This window comes from Carettochelys insculpta, chromosome 22, assembly GCF_033958435.1.
Source record: "Carettochelys insculpta isolate YL-2023 chromosome 22, ASM3395843v1, whole genome shotgun sequence".
In the NCBI taxonomy this organism is placed as follows: Eukaryota; Metazoa; Chordata; order Testudines; family Carettochelyidae; genus Carettochelys; species Carettochelys insculpta.
Window position 1 is genome coordinate 10,143,662 of NC_134158.1, and position 16,351 is coordinate 10,160,012.

The 16,351-nt window shown below is 60.4% G+C and overlaps 1 protein-coding gene and 1 long non-coding RNA gene across 3 annotated transcripts; one reads left to right on the plus strand and one right to left on the minus strand.

Moving 5' to 3' along the window:
- Positions 1-2,808: 2,808 nt before the first annotated feature.
- On the minus strand, positions 2,809-5,711 carry LOC142024652 (uncharacterized). The gene is made up of 2 exons (XR_012648504.1): positions 5,494-5,711; positions 2,809-4,139 (listed from the first exon to the last, which is right to left on the minus strand). It is a non-coding gene; the product is annotated as an uncharacterized LOC142024652 (long non-coding RNA).
- On the plus strand, positions 4,138-15,201 carry LOC142024644 (uncharacterized). 2 transcript variants are annotated; one of them, XM_075016789.1, is made up of 6 exons: positions 4,138-4,395; positions 7,992-8,311; positions 10,585-10,705; positions 11,842-11,949; positions 12,595-13,081; positions 14,503-15,201. In XM_075016789.1, exons 5-6 carry the CDS (start codon positions 12,628-12,630, stop codon positions 14,997-14,999), a joined length of 951 nt encoding a protein of 316 aa, XP_074872890.1. In that variant the 5' UTR covers positions 4,138-4,395; positions 7,992-8,311; positions 10,585-10,705; positions 11,842-11,949; positions 12,595-12,627; the 3' UTR covers positions 15,000-15,201. The 2 variants fall into 2 exon arrangements, with proteins under 2 accessions (XP_074872890.1, XP_074872891.1); XM_075016790.1 differs by having other exon boundaries at positions 8,204-8,311.
- Positions 15,202-16,351: the final 1,150 nt, after the last annotated feature.

Here is a 16,351-nt window from a genome sequence, read left to right on the forward strand (position 1 = left end):
CGGGATGGGGGGGGTCCCCCGGCTCTGCGGCTGCCCATCCCCCACTGCTTTTCTTCTGATGTAATTAACCACCAGTGAATTAATAAGCCCCCCCCCCCTCTTTCCAGCCCCACTGACATTTTCCTGCATACCCCCACCAGTGGCCACGGGTCGGTCGGAGACACCAGCCTGACAGGTACCGCTCCGCACAATCATACCACGGCAGGGGGGTCCAGTGGCTACAGCTGGGGGTGCGGAAGGGCTGGGTCCCATCCTTCCCTCGGGGAGGGCGCTGGGGGCTGGTGGTTAGAGCAGGGGGCTGGAGCCAGGATGCCTGGGTCCCATCTCCGGCTTGGGAAGGGGGCTCGAGTCAGAGCAGGATGGTTCTGACACACCATGGCTGGGATTTGGGGGTGGGGGGCATTTTCTCTCTGTGGTGCAGGTGCTCAAAGGGTTAACCCCCCCAGCTTGTCGCATGGCATGCTGGGAGCTGTAGTCCTAGGGGAGAGTTCGTTCCCGCCCCTTGCTAGCACGGGGCTGGAGTCTGTCTTGTGACGTAGGGGGGGTGCTGCCAGCCCAGACGCCTGGGTCCCAGCTGAGTCTGAGGGTGGGGGGAGGACACCATACAGCCCTTACCCTGCCCCATGGGGGCACATAGGAACCGGGGTGAGGGGACAGCTGCTCCCTCTGCTACGCTGGTATCTGCCTGGCAGGGCTGGGGGCTTTGCCCTGTGTACCCCTCACTCAGCCGACACCCCCTCTCCTGCGGCAGCTTTGCCGGCGTCTCCGATTCTGCCGACGTGTGGGTTTCCCGGGGGACAGCTCCCCAGCCGTGACCCTGCCTGGCCCAAGCGCACCTCGCAGGGCGGACTCAGCCGGGCTGAAATGCAGCCACCTCTGGGGCGGAACGCACTGCAGCAGTGAGCTCCAGGGGGTCAGCAGACGGGGCCGGGGGAGCGCCGGGGCAGCTTGCATCCCTGGCTCGCTGCAGTGGGCGGCCAGGCCCAGGTGAGTAAAACAGACCGGGGTAAGGAGTGGGTAGAACTCCCCGATGCTGGGAAGGGGCGTGGGGCCGGGGTGCTGCCGCGTGAGCACAGAGGGCCTCCCACAAAGGCGTGCCTGGGCCCCCCCATGTTCGGGCACGTAAGAACTGGAGGCAGAGCAGCGGGAGAGAGGAGTTACAGCCGGAGCAGCTGGGATCTCAGCGCTTCGGTCTCTTTGCTCCAACACTCTCGGAAGTGGGGCAGGGCTGGCTGCCTCCGGGGGGGTGGGGCCTGGCTGGCTTGGGGGCAGGGGTGCAGGGAGTGGGGCAAGGAATGGGGTGACCCTAACCCCCACCGCCCATCTCTCTTGCCCAGGCTCCCCAGCCCCGCAGGCATCTCCGAGGACCAATGGGGCGAAGGTGCCTGGACCAGGAAGAAGTGCATCCTGGGAACGAGGCAGGCGCAATAAACACTGTGACTGCTGGGGGGTGCCTTGCTCTGTGCGGGGGTTGGAGGGGGGCTGCAATGGCAGCGCAGGCTACTGGATGGAGCCCTGGGGGTGTAATGTTGAGCCGGCTGTTCCAGGGGCCTGGTGGAATCACCCCCGTCCCTCTGCAGGGGATCCCATTCCAGCCAGATCCTGCCTGCACCCCCTCCCTGTGTGGGTCCCCAGCACAGCCCCCTCCAACCCCTCATATATGGCTGGGGGGGGGGTTGTGCCTCAGTTTCCCCTTTAGCCGGAGGAGAACGGTGCTGCCCTCCCAGGCAGGGTGCTCAGCCCTGCTGGGAAGGGAGCCGGGGGTGGGTGTAACCGTAGTGCCCTGCCCCCCAGCATGAGGCAGAGGGGCGTCTCGTTCGAAGCCCCTGCCTGAGCCCTGGTATGGCCTCCCTGGCCCCTGCCCATCAACTCCCTTCGTCCTCCGCCTTGTGCTGGCCAGTCTCAGCCTGTGACCCCTGTGCGCTGCCGGGCCGGCTCGGCGGATGGCGACTGACCAGCGGGCCCCAGGGCTGGCCCCTCCTTGTACCCTTGCTGTTTCCGCCCCCACGGCCGCTCCTAGGGAGCTGTGCTGAGGCGACGCCGGCTGGGAGCAGGGCAGGGGCCAGGCCCATCCATGCCCTGACTTGCACAGGCCTTAGATCAGCCAGTGCTGCTACAACCCCCCAGGCACCATCATGCCCGCCCCAGGGCCACGCCGCACAGAGCCCCAACCTGAGAGGGGCCAGCCGAGCTGCTGCACAATGACCCCGCGGTCACAGATGGGGGGGACGGATGTTCTGGGCTCCCTGTGCCAGCGGAGGAGCCGCCGGGGTTTGGTCCGGCTGGGTCAGCCTTGCCGCCGGTGCTGGAAATCTCCGACACTAGGCCGGAAGCCCGTTCTCCAGTCTCTGGGGCCTGCAAGGGAACGCGTGGCCGGGGCTCCTTCGTCCGGCCTTCAGTCGAGGGCTGCTGGAGTTTGCCAGGAAACGCGCAGCTACGGGCTGGAGTGACGGGCGGTGGCTTGGGCGTGGGGCGCTCTGCTCCCTGCCGCGACGGAGGGGGCCACAGATCCCACTAGGCGGTAGGGCTGACCGGCTCCCGTTGGGTGCTGAACTGGGGAGGGGAAGGGCTTGGTGCTTTCGGGGGATCTCTCCTGCGGACCTGTTTTCAGCAGGTGATGGCAGATGAGCGGAGGCAAATCTCTGGTCCCTGAATGCTCTTGGGAGGGTCGGGGAGCTCAGTGCCGCCACTGCCGGCTGGGCCACGTCAAGGTGGACGTTTGCAATGGAACCAAGCAAAAGTGCCGCCTTCTTCCTGAGAGCTGGGGGGCCCATTTTTCATCCCCATCCACTGTCACTGCACCGCCCAGCCCAAGGGTTGCACTGCCATTTATGAAGGGTCCCCGGTCTGGGTTCTTGGAGCTGGTCCCAGGTGTTTACCGTAGGAAGCCGTCGAGTTGCAGATCAGATGGGATGTTTCCTGGGTTCCCCCTGAAACATTGCGTTGATGAAGGGGAGCCTGGGATACGCTGGTTCGCCTCCAGGCCGCTCTCGTTTGCTTTTCCATAGAACTCGAAGTTTGAGGAAGTCCTCGTACAGCTACTAGCTACTCTGGGCGGAACGATTCAGGGGACAAAGCTGTCCTGCAGACTGGCTGGCGCTAGTTTCTTGTTTGGCTGACTGGGTGTGAGCAGGACTGCAGGGCTGTCTGAGGCCAGGGTGGCTGAGAAGGAGCTGGAAATTTGGGCTGTAAATGCAAAGGGCACCCCTGGGTGAGGCAGGCTCTGCACCCCTGACCCATCTGCAGCAGAGGGGCAGGGGTGCACCTGCACCAGGAGGCATCTCTCGAGGACAAATCCCCCCCCCGCCCCATCTTCAAATCCAGCTACACGTGATTGAATTGGGGCAGGTCTTATAGGGAGACGCCAACCTGGTCTTGACTTAAAGCCTCCCAGCGACGGAGAACCCTCCCCATCTCTAGGTGCATTGTTCCGAGTGGTAACTTCCCTTCAAACGCTTGTCTTGGTCGTCATCTGCATTTGCCTGGCTCAAATCTCTACCCACTGGGTCTTGTTTGGTTTTTGTGATCAGAGAGCTCCTCGGGTAGGTCCTGGCCTACAACCAGCACCTACAAACCTTCTCCCCTGTTGGGCAAAGCAATTAAATCCCATTAGTACGGGGGTTTTGCCAGAACATTTCTGGTGTCCATTTAGCCACTGTTCCCTTTGAAATGCAGAGACCGGAAGAGGGCACTTGTCCAGGAACAGCCGTGCTAATATATTCAGGGGCTGTAGGGTTAATTAGTAGGAAAAAGGGAAACTAATATTGTATGTAGGAAAAATGAAACTGTTTGTAATGTTGTGTTAATTCTTTGTGTGATAACTAAAGATTAACTATGAACACGGGATTAGTCTAGTGTTATCAATTTATATTTATAATTCAAGTTCTGGTGTAATACGCACCATTAAGGGCGAACCAGACCCCATACTGTAACCAAGGATGCATTTTGATCCCGCGCTCCATTTGGTAAAGCCCTGTTGAAACCAAAACTCGACCTAAGTTGCGTGCCTAGGGTGTGAATTGTGTTAGAGGTGTGAATGGGGTGTGTGTGATTGACCCTCACACCAGCCCGTCCTGAGGATCAGACCCCAGGGGCTGAACAGAGCAGACAACTCCCCGAAGCTGAGCAGAAGATCCACCCTGAAGAGAAAAGATGGACAAGATGAAAGTCGTGAGGCAGCCTGACCCGGCAGGACCCCCAGGCTGACGTCTCACGTGAACCCTGTAAAAGACGGGGTGAGCAGGGGAGACCTCCGGGCACCGTTCTGCTTGCAACACCAAGGAGCAGCGGTTCGCGCCCAGCAGACCCGGCTCTTTCTCCCGCCCGGCTTTCCCGGCCACGAAGCCACCACAAGCTGCAAACTCGAGCTACGGACCCCAGCCGCGGTCAGGCCTGGTAACTATCTAGCAGCTGCAGAGCACGGTGGGGGGTGGGGTATTAGGCATTAGAGATGGGTTACGGTTGGGGGTGGGTGTGTCGGTATTGGGCATTAGAGATCGGTTACGTTCTTATAAACGTGGCAACCTGCCTCGGCCCCTGAAAAGCTCCTGTGTATTTTATCTGTCTAACCAGGTGACCGCCCCTGCTCCCACTGGGGGATCCCCTGCGTATCCATTAGTGCCCTTAGCTGCAGCTGGGAATGGGACCCAGGAGTCCTGACTCCCTCTCACTCATGGCAACCAGCTAGTCTTGCCCAGAGCTTCCTCCGAGGCCCCACACCCACCGCCTTGGCACTCGTTAATCGATGGGTTTGCTCCTCTCGATTCCGTGGAAGTAGTAAACAGGAGCACCTGGTTCCCACGTCAGCTGTGTAAACAAGGGTGTGGGTTCCTGTGACTGCACCTCCTTCCATGGAAAGAGCAAAAAAAACCTCCTGTTTGATTTCCAGAGGCGGCTGTGATGCCCTTGGCTGAGAGAGAGCAGGTGCTGCTGGGCTTGTCTCCTCCCTGCCACGTCCCCCACTGCCCCCCAGTACAGCCCAGCTTGGCTGACAGATCGTGCCCAGTTCCCTGCCTGCTGGCCCAGAGACCTTTTGATGATTGGCCCTTAGCAGGGACAGCGAGGGAGCTGGGCGGATGGGACAGTCCCTCGGTGACAATCAGTGATATCGGAGACCCAAATAACACACAAATGTCACGTTTCCCTCTGCTCCAGGCCCAGCTCAGCTCTGAACATCCTAGTCCTGGACAGCCCTAAACAGAATCGTATCCGTTACCTTCCCTCCAGGGCCTCTTATTTCCCCTCCAGCCAGGAAGTTCTACAACTCCTGGTCGTACTCGGCACCCGGGGATCACCCGGCATCACCCCCCAACTCCTGGTCGTACTCGGCACCCGGGGATCACCCGGCATCACCCCCCAACTCCTGGTCGTACTCGGCACCCGGGGATCACCCGGCATCACCCCCCAACTCCTGGCCCTATCCTCTCCCCACAGTGTCAGTCACTTCCAAAAGGACCTAGGAAGTCCCATAGGGTCTCCACCGCAGTGACCTACCGTGCCCTGGCCTGCAGACCTAGGGAGTGGACCGTTCCTTGGCTGTTCTGCTTTCTCTTCATCTTCCCTGGCAGTGCTGTGAGCTCGGTTGGTTTCTCCTCTGCCTCTTTAATTCTCCCTCTGGCCTTGAGCTCCTGCCTGAGCTTGGCCCTCTGCTTGGGGCAGCTGCTGATTGCCAGTTGCGTTTGCAGAGCTTGGTTTCAGAGGCCGATGGCTCCTTGCTGCTCCCTGAGCAGGGTACAGGGAGCTTTTAGCAGCCCAGGGGCCGTCTGGAAGGCTGCAGGTCTCACAGGCCACATTGAGGGCTTGTCAGAAATTTCCCTTGTGCGAAGATGCGGTTTTCTGTGTGCTCCTGTCCAGTTTAGGTCAGGAACCTCAAATGCTCAGGCCAAACTGGGGAGTAATCGGCCAGGGGTTGTATTGCTGGCATGACCAGCCCCCCCAGCTCTAACCCCCTGGAGCCTGGTTACTTCCCAGCACTGGGAACAGAACCCAGGAGTCCGGCTCCCAGCCCCGCCCCCCCCGGCTCTGACCCACTGGAGCCTGGTCACTTCCCAGCGCTGGGAACAGAACCCAGGAGTCCGGCTCCCAGCCCCGCCCCCCCCGGCTCTGACCCACTGGAGCCTGGTCACTTCCCAGCGCTGGGAACAGAACCCAGGAGTCCAGCTCCCAGCCCCCTCCAGCTCTGACCCACTGGAACCTGGTCACTTCCCAGTGCTGGGAACAGAACCCAGGAGTTCTGACCCCCAGTTCACTCCCTGCACGCCGTTAGCCTGGCGTAGCACATGGCATCCTCAGGGCTCAGCACCCATAAACGCTGTGCTCCTGAGCTATTGCTGAGCAGTGCTGGGGCCGGGCCCTTTGGCAGCTGGGCTGCAAGTTCCCCTGAAAAACAAACCGGGCTAATTGCTTCCAAAGAAGCCGTAGCGCCTGCCCTGGGAACAGGCCTGCGGTGCAGTGGGAACGGCTGGGAGCTGCTCTGCAGGAATCTCCTCTGGGCTGTGCCCGGGTTGGCCCTGCCATGGAGCACCGTTGTTCTCGGCAGCTCCGAGGCCAGTCCCACCGGCTGCCCCAGCAGCCTGAGCAGGACATCTGGGCCTCTGGCTGGAGGCCTCTGCTCGGGGGGAGGCAGCTGTTGGTGCCAGGGTGGGCAGACGGGCAGGGCAGGAGCAGAGGGACCAGCCAGGAGGAGGACATAATGGGGACCCTGCCCAGCGAGCAGAGCGGGAGTAGTGGAGCAGAGTTGTCCGTTACCTGTCCCCTGGGGCTGAGAGCAGAGACCCTGAGAGCCTAAGAACCCTTCGCCTGTTCGCCCCCAGCCTCGGGGAAGGCTGAACATCCAGAAGATGGGCCCGCTCCGGGAAGGGCGGGATGGCCGGGAGCTGGGAACTGCTGAGGGGCGAGGTGGAGAGGCAGGAATTCTGGATTGTTGCTCTGGTTCTGGAAGAGGAGTACAATGAAGGGAGTTAGAGGGTGTTTCCTAATATCCAACCTGCACCTCCCCCTCTGTGACTTCAGCCCATTGCTCCTTGTCCTGCCGTCCGGCACCACTGAGAACAGCCTCTCCAGAGCCCCGCGTCAGGCAGGTGAAGGCTGCTGTGAAATCCCCCCTCAGTCGTCTCTTCTGAAACCAAATGAGCCCAAACCCCTCAGCCTCTGCTCACAGGTTACGTGCTCCAGCCCCGCAAAACATTTTCCTTGCCCTCCACTGGACCCACATCCTGCCTATCCTGGGGGCCCAGAACTGGACACGGTACTCCAGATGTGGCCTCCACAGTGCTGGGTCGAGGGAAATCATCACTCCTATTGATCTGGACATGTTCCTCCTAATGCCTACAAGGCCCTTCTATTCCTCAGCTCCACCGCCTCCTGCGTGGTGATCCCCAGGTCTTGGGCAGCCAGATCTACCGCTTGGCCAGTGGGTCCCCGGCTTGGAGCCGTGAACGAATTTCCTGCCATTTGGGCCCGATCCTCCCGTTTGCCTAAGGAAGGCAGGGTGTTAACACGGGCGCTGGGGAGTAGAGAGTCCTGGTTCTCTCCCCAGCTGCAGGAGCGGACGGGGGCTTGGTGTGGAAGTCAGGCTGCCAGGGGTCTATTGCCAGCTCTGAGGGGTGAACGTAACGAAGCGGGGGGGGGGCTGAAAATGGGGCCTCAGGGCTGGGATGGGGGAACAGTGGACCAGAGCAGAGGGGGACAACGCAGCTGGATTTCAGTGGCCTGACACCCTAGCCTGGTCAGTTGCACTAGCTCAGCTGGGCATCCTCTGGGAAGGGGCAGAAAGGGTTACAAACCCAGAGCCGGACCAGGGCAGTTGGCAAGCTGCCTGGCAGAGGGACAGATGGGCAGCCTGGGGAAAGAGGGAGTCACGCCCAGGATGTAACGCCAGGGCTGGGTCCGTGAGCAGCAGCTGTCAGGCCCTGGCGCCATGTGGAAGAGGAGGGACTGGTAGCGAGGGTGGGAGGTGTGACCAGTACAAACGGGGGTGTCTTCGTCTACAGATCCACTCCGGCAGCACAGCAGAGGGGTTCGGGGCTCAGGACTCCTGGGTTCTGGGGGGGGAGAACCCTGGCCCCAGCTGGAACGGGAGCGCAGGGTGGCGGGAAGGTGCCACCCAGCTGGAATTCGCCCAGGGGCGTGGAGGGTGCGTGCCCCATGCACCGGACAGGTGATCGAACACGTTTCTCGTTGCATGCTGGGATTTCACGCACAGCCTCCGACATGCCAGCGGGCAGCGCCCTCCTCCAGCAGAGCCCTGTAAATACTCCCGACGTGGCACCGGGTGCGTGACCGACGGGACGAGGTTCGACGTGAACGGAAGGTAGGAGCGGGGCTCGCTCGGTGGTTTGCGCTTTGGCCTACTGAGCCCGGGGCTGTGAGTTTAATTCTCGAGGGACCATTCAGTGATCTGGGGGAAAATGAAATACCTGTCGGGGATGGTGACAGGCCCTGCTGTGAGGACGGGACTCCAGGTCCTTCCAGTTCTATGTGATACGTATAAACAAAACGTCACGGGGGGAGCGGGGAGGAAACCGCTGGCGCGCACAGCGCAGACTTCTCCAGTTTCTTACCACTTGGTAAGAGTCGGCGGGGGGACGGGCAGGAAAGAGTTTGGGGATTTTTCTGGTTTTTTTTATTGAAAATTGGTAGCTATGATAATTTTAGGGGTTTTTTTCTGTTTTTCTCTTTCCATTTTATAACCCTTCCCAACCCGTTTAACTAACACACACACACACACGCGCGCGCGCGCTGTTTTTATTGCCAGTGGAAGACAAATCTGGCAAAAGGGTGGATTTTGCAAAATACAAAAGACATTTTTAGGAAAAGCCCATTTTCCTGCCCCCAGGCCTAGCACCCCCTCCCTGCTGCACCCCGACCCAGCTGCCCACATCCAGACCGCATAAGGGTCTGCCCCCAATACCCAGCCTGCCCCTCACTGTTGCCCTCAGACAGGGGGAGGTTGGGGTTTCCCTTGCCTGGAGTTGGGCAGGAGGGTGGCTGGGGGTGGAGGAGGAGGCCCTGCACAGCTTTCACCCCCGAAGCCCCCTCAAGCAGCAGCTGCTCAGCTGGGAGGTCCCTCTTCTGCTCTAACCCCACGGGAAGCCAGGAGCTGGGAGGGGGCTGCCAGTCCTGTCTCACTGTCCTGCCACTCAGGTGTGGCAGCTCTCGTCTACCCGGGGCAGGGGATCAGAAAACCCCCTTTTTCCCAGCACCGCCCCCCCCCAAGCACTCGCTCAGCTGAGCAACAGCTCAGAGCTTTTCCCTGGACGTAACCGCACCAGCTCTGCGAATGACTTTTGCTGGCACCACCCTCTTCAAGTTTGCAAAGGAATGGGTGTGAGCAAAGGACAGCTACTTCCTGCTCCTGCAAGGGTTCCCTCCGCAACGCTGCGGCTGTAAATGAGAACGCTCGGTGCCCCGGAGCGGCAGCTGTAAATGAGAACGCTCGGTGCCCCAGAGCGGCGGCTGGGTGTGTGCCATTTTCCGAAGTGACTTATTCAGACCCCGTCGGAATAAGGAACATGGGGAAGCCCTGCAAGGTAGACCTGGCCTCAAACTCGAAGCAGCTTTCAGACTCGCTGGGGAGAGAGGTAGCAGGTGCTCTCAGGCAGGGCAGAGATCTCACTCCAGACCTTGTCCCATATAACTCATCACCCGTGGGCACAGCTGAGACCGTTCCTGGGGCTCACACCCACACGGGGAAGTTGGCAGAAATGGAAGCTCGCGAGTCAGTCCATCCTTTTTAGTATCCAGCAAAATTAGGAATTTAAGCTCCCAGAAGATGGGCCAATAAAAATATTAACCCGCCCTCCTGGGCTCCCTAATGTGCTGGGACTCAGCCAGCCCTCACTGACGTGACCTGCAGAAAAGCCCAGTATTTCATTTCCCAGCCTCACCCAAATACCGCCCCTTCCTGGTTCCCACCCCACGTCCCGGCAGTATCGTTTTCAGGGAGATCCCAGCCTGGCGGTTCAGCCGGTTCAGCTGAGGGACTGAAAACCCCCAGGTAACAGCGCCCCAGGAAGCTGAGGGAAGGAGATAAAATTCAGCGCTGGGTGTTCACACGGGGTTTGAAACAATGCCCATGTGGAGACTTTGGCTTGTTCCACCCGAGTTCAGCGGCTTGTGACTGTTGACTCTTCGGGTAATGTTTGTTCAGCAGGACGTGGGTGTGTGTTTCTTCGCATTTCCCCCTTCCCTTAAACCAACGTCCTGCCCCCGTGCCAGCCCGGGTGCCCATCACGGCCTCCACAGTGGCACCAACCCAATTCGGAGGATCCGCCTTTGACTTCAGGCCTGGGAGAAGCAAACAGTGGCTGGGTGTGTTAGGAGGCGTCACCACGTACCAGCCTGTGTCCACACTGCACACCACTGCCAGTGGTGGGGAGGTTCTCCTAGGACCCAGGAGCTCAGTGCAAGAAGGGGGAGACAGCAGGTGCACCCCGTCTCCGTGGGGAACTGGCGTTTTGGGAGGGTGGCTGGAACCCACCCAGCTGCAACTTACTCCGGGTGCTCCAGGTTAATGCTCATTTCTTGGACGTGTGATCAAAGGGGCTTTCCCACCTGTCAGCTCATTGCACGCTGGGATTTCAGGAGCCAGCTCAGGTCACGCTGAGACGCGAACACACCCCTCAGAAGAGGCCAGTATAAATGCCACCGCAGCTCGGCACCAGGCTGGCTTCCAGGCGGGAGGAGGCCTGAAGCAGATGGAGAGGTAAGTGGTAGTGCTGGTGGGCGCCGGGGAGGGAAGGATTGTAAATCGTGTACAATTCTAGCAGGGTGCTCGGGGCTAGGCTGCCCCGCAGAGGCGCTGTCCAGGGTCTAACGCAGGGCGGTGGTGAGCGCTGGGCGATTCTGGGCTAGATGATCCCATTGGTTTGATGCTGAGAGGGAGAAGGGGCAGGACAGGCTTTGATCTGGGGCGGCAGGGGATGGACGTGTTTCTCCTGAGCCAGAGCTGGCCGGACTCGGTACAGGGAGGCAGCCGGGCTTGCGGGTGAGACAGACTTGGTTCTGGAGGGACAATTCGCCCACAGCCCACTGGGGCCAGGAGGGTCATTCCGAGCTCCCCTGGGGTCGGTGCGGTGGGCCCAGTCCTGCACTGGGGCAATTCAAATCAGACCCTGTCGCAGACTCTGCTGGGTCCTGGGTGAGCACTGGATGCACCTCAGGGCCGCTGAGATCAGGAGGTGACCTCGACGCCGCTGCCTTTGGCGGAGTTGCGCATCCAGTCCTCCTTCGGACTCCCCTTTGCGCCGCATTTCCTGGCTTTGTAAGGCACCGACGATCCTGTGCGCAGAAGGGAGCAGCGGTCAGAGTAACTGCTGCCCTGCGCAACGCTGCCTTGGGTGGGAACTCAGCCCTCCATGGAGCGCGTAACGGGGGGCAGGCAATCGAGAGATCTTCTCTCCATGGCCATGGTCCATCCCCTGCCACCCCAGATCAAATCCAGGTGCCCTGTCCCGCCCCTTCTCTCCCTCGTGTTCACTGGATTGCAAACCCAGAGGTGGGCTGGGGGGGGTTGTCGAACTGACTGGGAGAGACCCTGCCAAGATGTAATTCCATTGCTGGCTCTACGACCAGCAGCTTTAAGCCTCTGGAAGAGGAAGGGCCGGTAGTGGCGAGGCTGGAGGGAGAATGTAGAAACGGGGAAGTCTCATCCAGAGATCCGTGCCAGGACTCCTGGGTTCTCGGGGGGCAGAACCCTGGCCCCAGCTGGAAGTAGAGCGCAGGGTGGCGGGAAGGTGCCACCCAGCTGGAATTCGCCCAGGGGCGTGGAGGGTGTGTGCCCCATGCACCGGACAGGTGATCGAACATGTTTCTCATTGCACACTGGGATTTCACGCACAGCCTCTGACACGCCAGCGGGCAGCGCCCTCCTGCAGCAGAGCCCTGTAAATACCCCCGACGTGGCACCGGGCGCGTGACCGACGGGACGAGGTTCGACGTGGACGGAAGGTAGGAGCGGGGAAAAGTCATTCGCGTGGGGACGGTCTGTGGTCTGTGCTCGCCGGGGCCGTCACTGGGCACTGCTCGCGCCGATGGGCAAACAGCAGTGTTTCAGTGCGTGTGTGCTGGGGCTGGGGAGAGCCCAGGGAAGAGCTGGAGAGACTGTGCCAGGCCGGGCTGCGGCCAGAGAGACGGGAAGCGATGGACCACGAGTCCAGTCCAGGGCAGCAGAGAGGAGTCGAGCTGTACCCACTGCTCTGACCGGGGCAGCAGGGGCCCGGAGCACACAGCACCGGCAGGGTCAGAGCAGGCTCTGGGAGAACAGCCAGATTCGGGATGATGCAATTCAACTCTCACACCCTCAGCTCAGTTCTAACACCCAGAGCAGGCCCAGCGAAGTCAGCGGGGTCCCTGGAGCCACCCCAGGGTCTCCTGGCGGCGCAACCCTGCGTTTGTGGCATTTGAACAGTCAGACGGGGGAAAGGCACCGCCCTCACAAGGAACCAGTTCCTTCCACAGTACTTTTCTGTGCCAGAATTGAGACTTCCTGGTGGGGGGGAAGCCCTTGCGGCGTGGCCCACGGTCGGGTGGTCCAGCGTGAGAAAGGACGTTCTTCTCCTGTCCGGGGCACTGAAAGTTCTCCCCTTCCCGCAGATCCCACCACCCTTGTTCCCTGCCTTGCTCAGCATGGCCTTTTTAACTCCCGACCTGCAACGTGGGATTGCTAAAGGCCTGGAGCATCTGGTATCTCTGGCCAGGAACATGAGCTCTTCCAGCGAGACCCCGGGTGTGCACAGACGGGTTCAGGAAGATGCCCGCAGTGCCTTGAAGGAAATGACAGCAGTGAACAGCCAGCTGGAAAAGCAGCAGCGCACCATGGATTCCCAGGCCGTGGAGGTGGCGGAGAAGAGCTCGACGCTGCGTAAGGAAAAGCACGAAAGAGAACTGAGCCAGGACCTCTCCCGTATAGAGCTGCAATACCACGAGAGCACCAAGGAACACGCCGAGACAATACACGGCACAGCCAAGAGTCAGCTGGAAGAGCTCACGAAGATGCAGAAGAAGGCGAGACGAGAGGTGGGGTGGAATAAAATCGCCAGAAATATCGCCCTGGCGTTCCTGCCTTTCTCCAGTCTCATGGGTAGGTCTCGACCAAGCCCTGCCCTCCCACGGGGTGGCAGCGGCTTCCTCACGAGCCAGCTGTGCCCTCCGCTCAGAGCCAGCTGCGGCCCTTTGGAAAGAGGGGCTCTGGCGGGCGGGGAATGGGGCACGCGGCCTTTCCTTTGTACCGTCAGCTGCTTTGGATGTACCCTTTTCTGCTGCTACCTCCGCTCTCGCTTGCAATCTCCGTGGAGGCCAAGGGCTGAGCAGGTCATGGAGACTGAGCTCCTGGCAGTCTCCGAGCGGGGAACCCCTGGTCGGGGCGGCGCATTGGGGTGCAGGAGGAAAGAGGGGGCTGTTGGGATGCGGAGGGTGAGATATCGGCCCACTGAGGCACTCAGCCGCCCGTCCCCGGTTCTATAACCGGGAGCCTCCGGTGCGTGAGCGGAGGTCTGATCTTTCGCTTGTGAAAACGTCCCACGCCAGCACAGCAATGCGCTGGTCTTCAAACCCAGCCCAGAGGGTTTTGATTTGCCTGCAGAGCGTCAGAACTGGGGCTGAAGTACTTTGATGTGACCTGCCAGGGCAGGGCTTCCTGGGAGTTCGGGGCCAGGCGCTACCGTTCACATCTTCGGGCTGCTCAGGCAACCTCTGCCCCCGACCCGTCTCTTCCTTTAGGGAGGGGCGGGGAAGTTCTCCGCACACGGGAGATCGGTTCCGGCCATGGTGCCTGGCCAGAGGCGGGAATAGAAACACAGCTCCCCTGCGGCAAGGCAAACCCCACTTCTGGCCGAGAGGTGTCCGGCTGTGGCTGAAATGGTTTGACGGTGAAATGAGATTTTCTGTGGCAAGCAGAGACTTTTTGAATACAATCATTTTGCAGAAGTCATTGCACAGAAAGAGGTAGAGAAATTAGAGGGGGTCCAGAAAAGAGCGACAAGAATCTATCAAAGGTCTAGAGAACGTGGCCTATGAAGAAAGGCTGAAAGAATTGGGCTTGTTTAGTTTGGAAAAAAGAAGATTGAGGGCGGACATGACAGCGGTTTTCAGGTATCTAAAAGGGTGTCATAAAGAGGAGGGAGAAAACTTTGTTCTTTTTGGCCTCTGAGGATGGAACAAGAGGCAATGGGCTTAAACTGCAGCAAGGGAGGTTTAGGTTGGACATTAGGAAAAAGTTCCTAACTGTCAGGTGGTCAAACACTGGAATAAATTGCCTGGGGAGGTTGTGGAATCTCCATCGCTGGAGATATTTAAGACCAGGTTAGACAGATGTCCGTCAGGGATGGTTTAGACAGTACTTGGTCCTGCCATTGGGGCAGGGGGCTGGACTCGATGGCCTCTCGAGGTCCCTTCCGGTCCTAGTGTTCTATGATTTAGAGAAGATCCCAATTTTCTCTCAGAAATGGATTTTCTTTTAACCTGTCGCCACGGTGGCCTGTAAGAACGCCCCTTTCGTTTCAGCTGGGATCATGACTGCCGTTTTCCAGGCCTCCCTGTACACTGCTCAGAGGGCAGAACAGGAGCTGCAAACCGCCGTCGACTTCTACAAAACCAAAGTCTGCGAGTACGAACAAAACATCCGCAAATGCGACCTTGAGAAGGAAAAAACTGAGCAGAGCGTCAAGGCTGATGAGACGAGAATACGCGAGATCGAGGAGGAACTTTCACGACTGCAGGCGAACTGGAGCGAAGAGCAGGATTTGTTTCTCTGCTTCCTGGGCCTGCTGCTCACAGAGCTACAGGCCCTCCCACGCCAGCTGGAGGAAGAGGGTTGCTGGGAAGATGCCTGGACGACTCTGGAAACGGTGGCGGTTGAGAAGCTGGAAGGGGGCGAGGGGCTGTTGAGCTTCTGGGCTGATACCACGAGGGACAATGGAAAGAAAATACAGGACCTTGTCAGGGAACTCGGCGAAATCCTCCACTCCAGGGCGAAGGGAGCCAGGATCGCTCAGAGCTGAGCTGCATCCAGTGCAGAGCAGCGGAGGAGAATGTGCCTTGCCGGGGGTCTGGTTCTGACCCCACGTACGTGGGTTTACCGGGGTGACATAGAGCAGGGGCAGGCGGCTGGTGGCGCTAGGAAAACTCTTCTCCCCGAGGTTAGGAGGCCTTAAATAGAAGGGCGAATGTAACACAGAAGTTCTGAATAAAAATGATGTTGGGTCCCGGCGACCCCGGCCTGCCTTGCCGTTTCTCCCGTCAGCCGTCCGCTCCAGGAACAGCCAGGTGGGCAGGAAGGGCTGGACGACACCGGCTCGTTACGAGCAGGGCTGGCGGGGGGCACCCATCGTCAGGGGGAATTATTCAGTGATGAGGGCCAGGCTGCCCTGCCAAGGGGCCTAGACCCCAGGGATGGGGGCTTCTCTGAACCACGTCTTTTAACCCCTCCAGAAACATGAGTTTCCCGAGCCCCCCCAGAAAGCGAATACCTATTCTGGGGCAGGGTGGGGGGGGGCGGGGCGGGGCTCTCACACCCCACATGCCGGGGCAGGGCCCCGTCTTACTCAGCATGCAGGGAGCCTGGGGGGGGCCTGGTGGCCATCTCTGGGGCCTCGCCTCTGTGCGGACACCGAGCTCTGCCTCCTCCCGTCTGTGCCCACCTCTTAGCTAACCCCTGCTCCCCACACTGCCCCGGCAGCCCAGCCCGGCCCGGCCCCCAGCGTCAGCTGCTCTCTGGCAGCAGGCAGGGCTCTGAGCACTGGACCACTCAGACACGCTGGACCATGTCGGGGGTCTATGACACACAGCACAGAGAAGACTCGGCCGAGGGCTTTATGGCCACTTTCCTGGGAGTTCGAGCCCAGGCCCTGTGGCTGTTCCCAGGCAATCTGAGGGCCCAATGCTCACAGGAACCCGCTGCTGAGCCGGCAACACGCGGCTGCGGAGGGACCCAGAGACCCCGTGCCCAGAGGGAGGAGCATGGGGGGTGGGGGCCCACCAGGGAGTCCCAGGCATTGGGCTAAAGTGGGAGAGGGGGCGGTAGGGTGGGGGGTGCCTGGCTCTGGGGGAAGGAAGGGGATTGGGTTGGGGGGACTGGGGGGTGCCTGGCTGTGGGGGAGGGGGGGCTGGGGGTGCCTGGCTGTCGGGGGGCACTGGGGATGCCTGGCTCTGGAGGAGGGGAGGGGAGGGGAGAGGGAGCGCCTCGAGCTAGGTAGTACACATGTATTTCTCTCCCTGGCCGGGTGTTACAGAAATCCCAGGACACGAGCCACTCCATGCGCTGTGGCTGTGCCTGTGGCTGGAGCGAGGGGATGGGAGAACACAGGCCCCGTGCCTGGCACTCCCGGCTGCTCACTGCTCGGCGTCCCTGCTC

Bases quoted from the DNA above. Each gene is read 5' to 3' on its own strand.
- LOC142024644 (XM_075016789.1), top strand. From the start codon at position 12,628: ATGGCCTTTTTAACTCCCGACCTGCAACGTGGGATTGCTAAAGGCCTG. The intron at 13,082-14,502 runs GTAGGTCTCGAC...CTTTCGTTTCAG, and splicing joins GCCTTTCTCCAGTCTCATGG to CTGGGATCATGACTGCCGTT.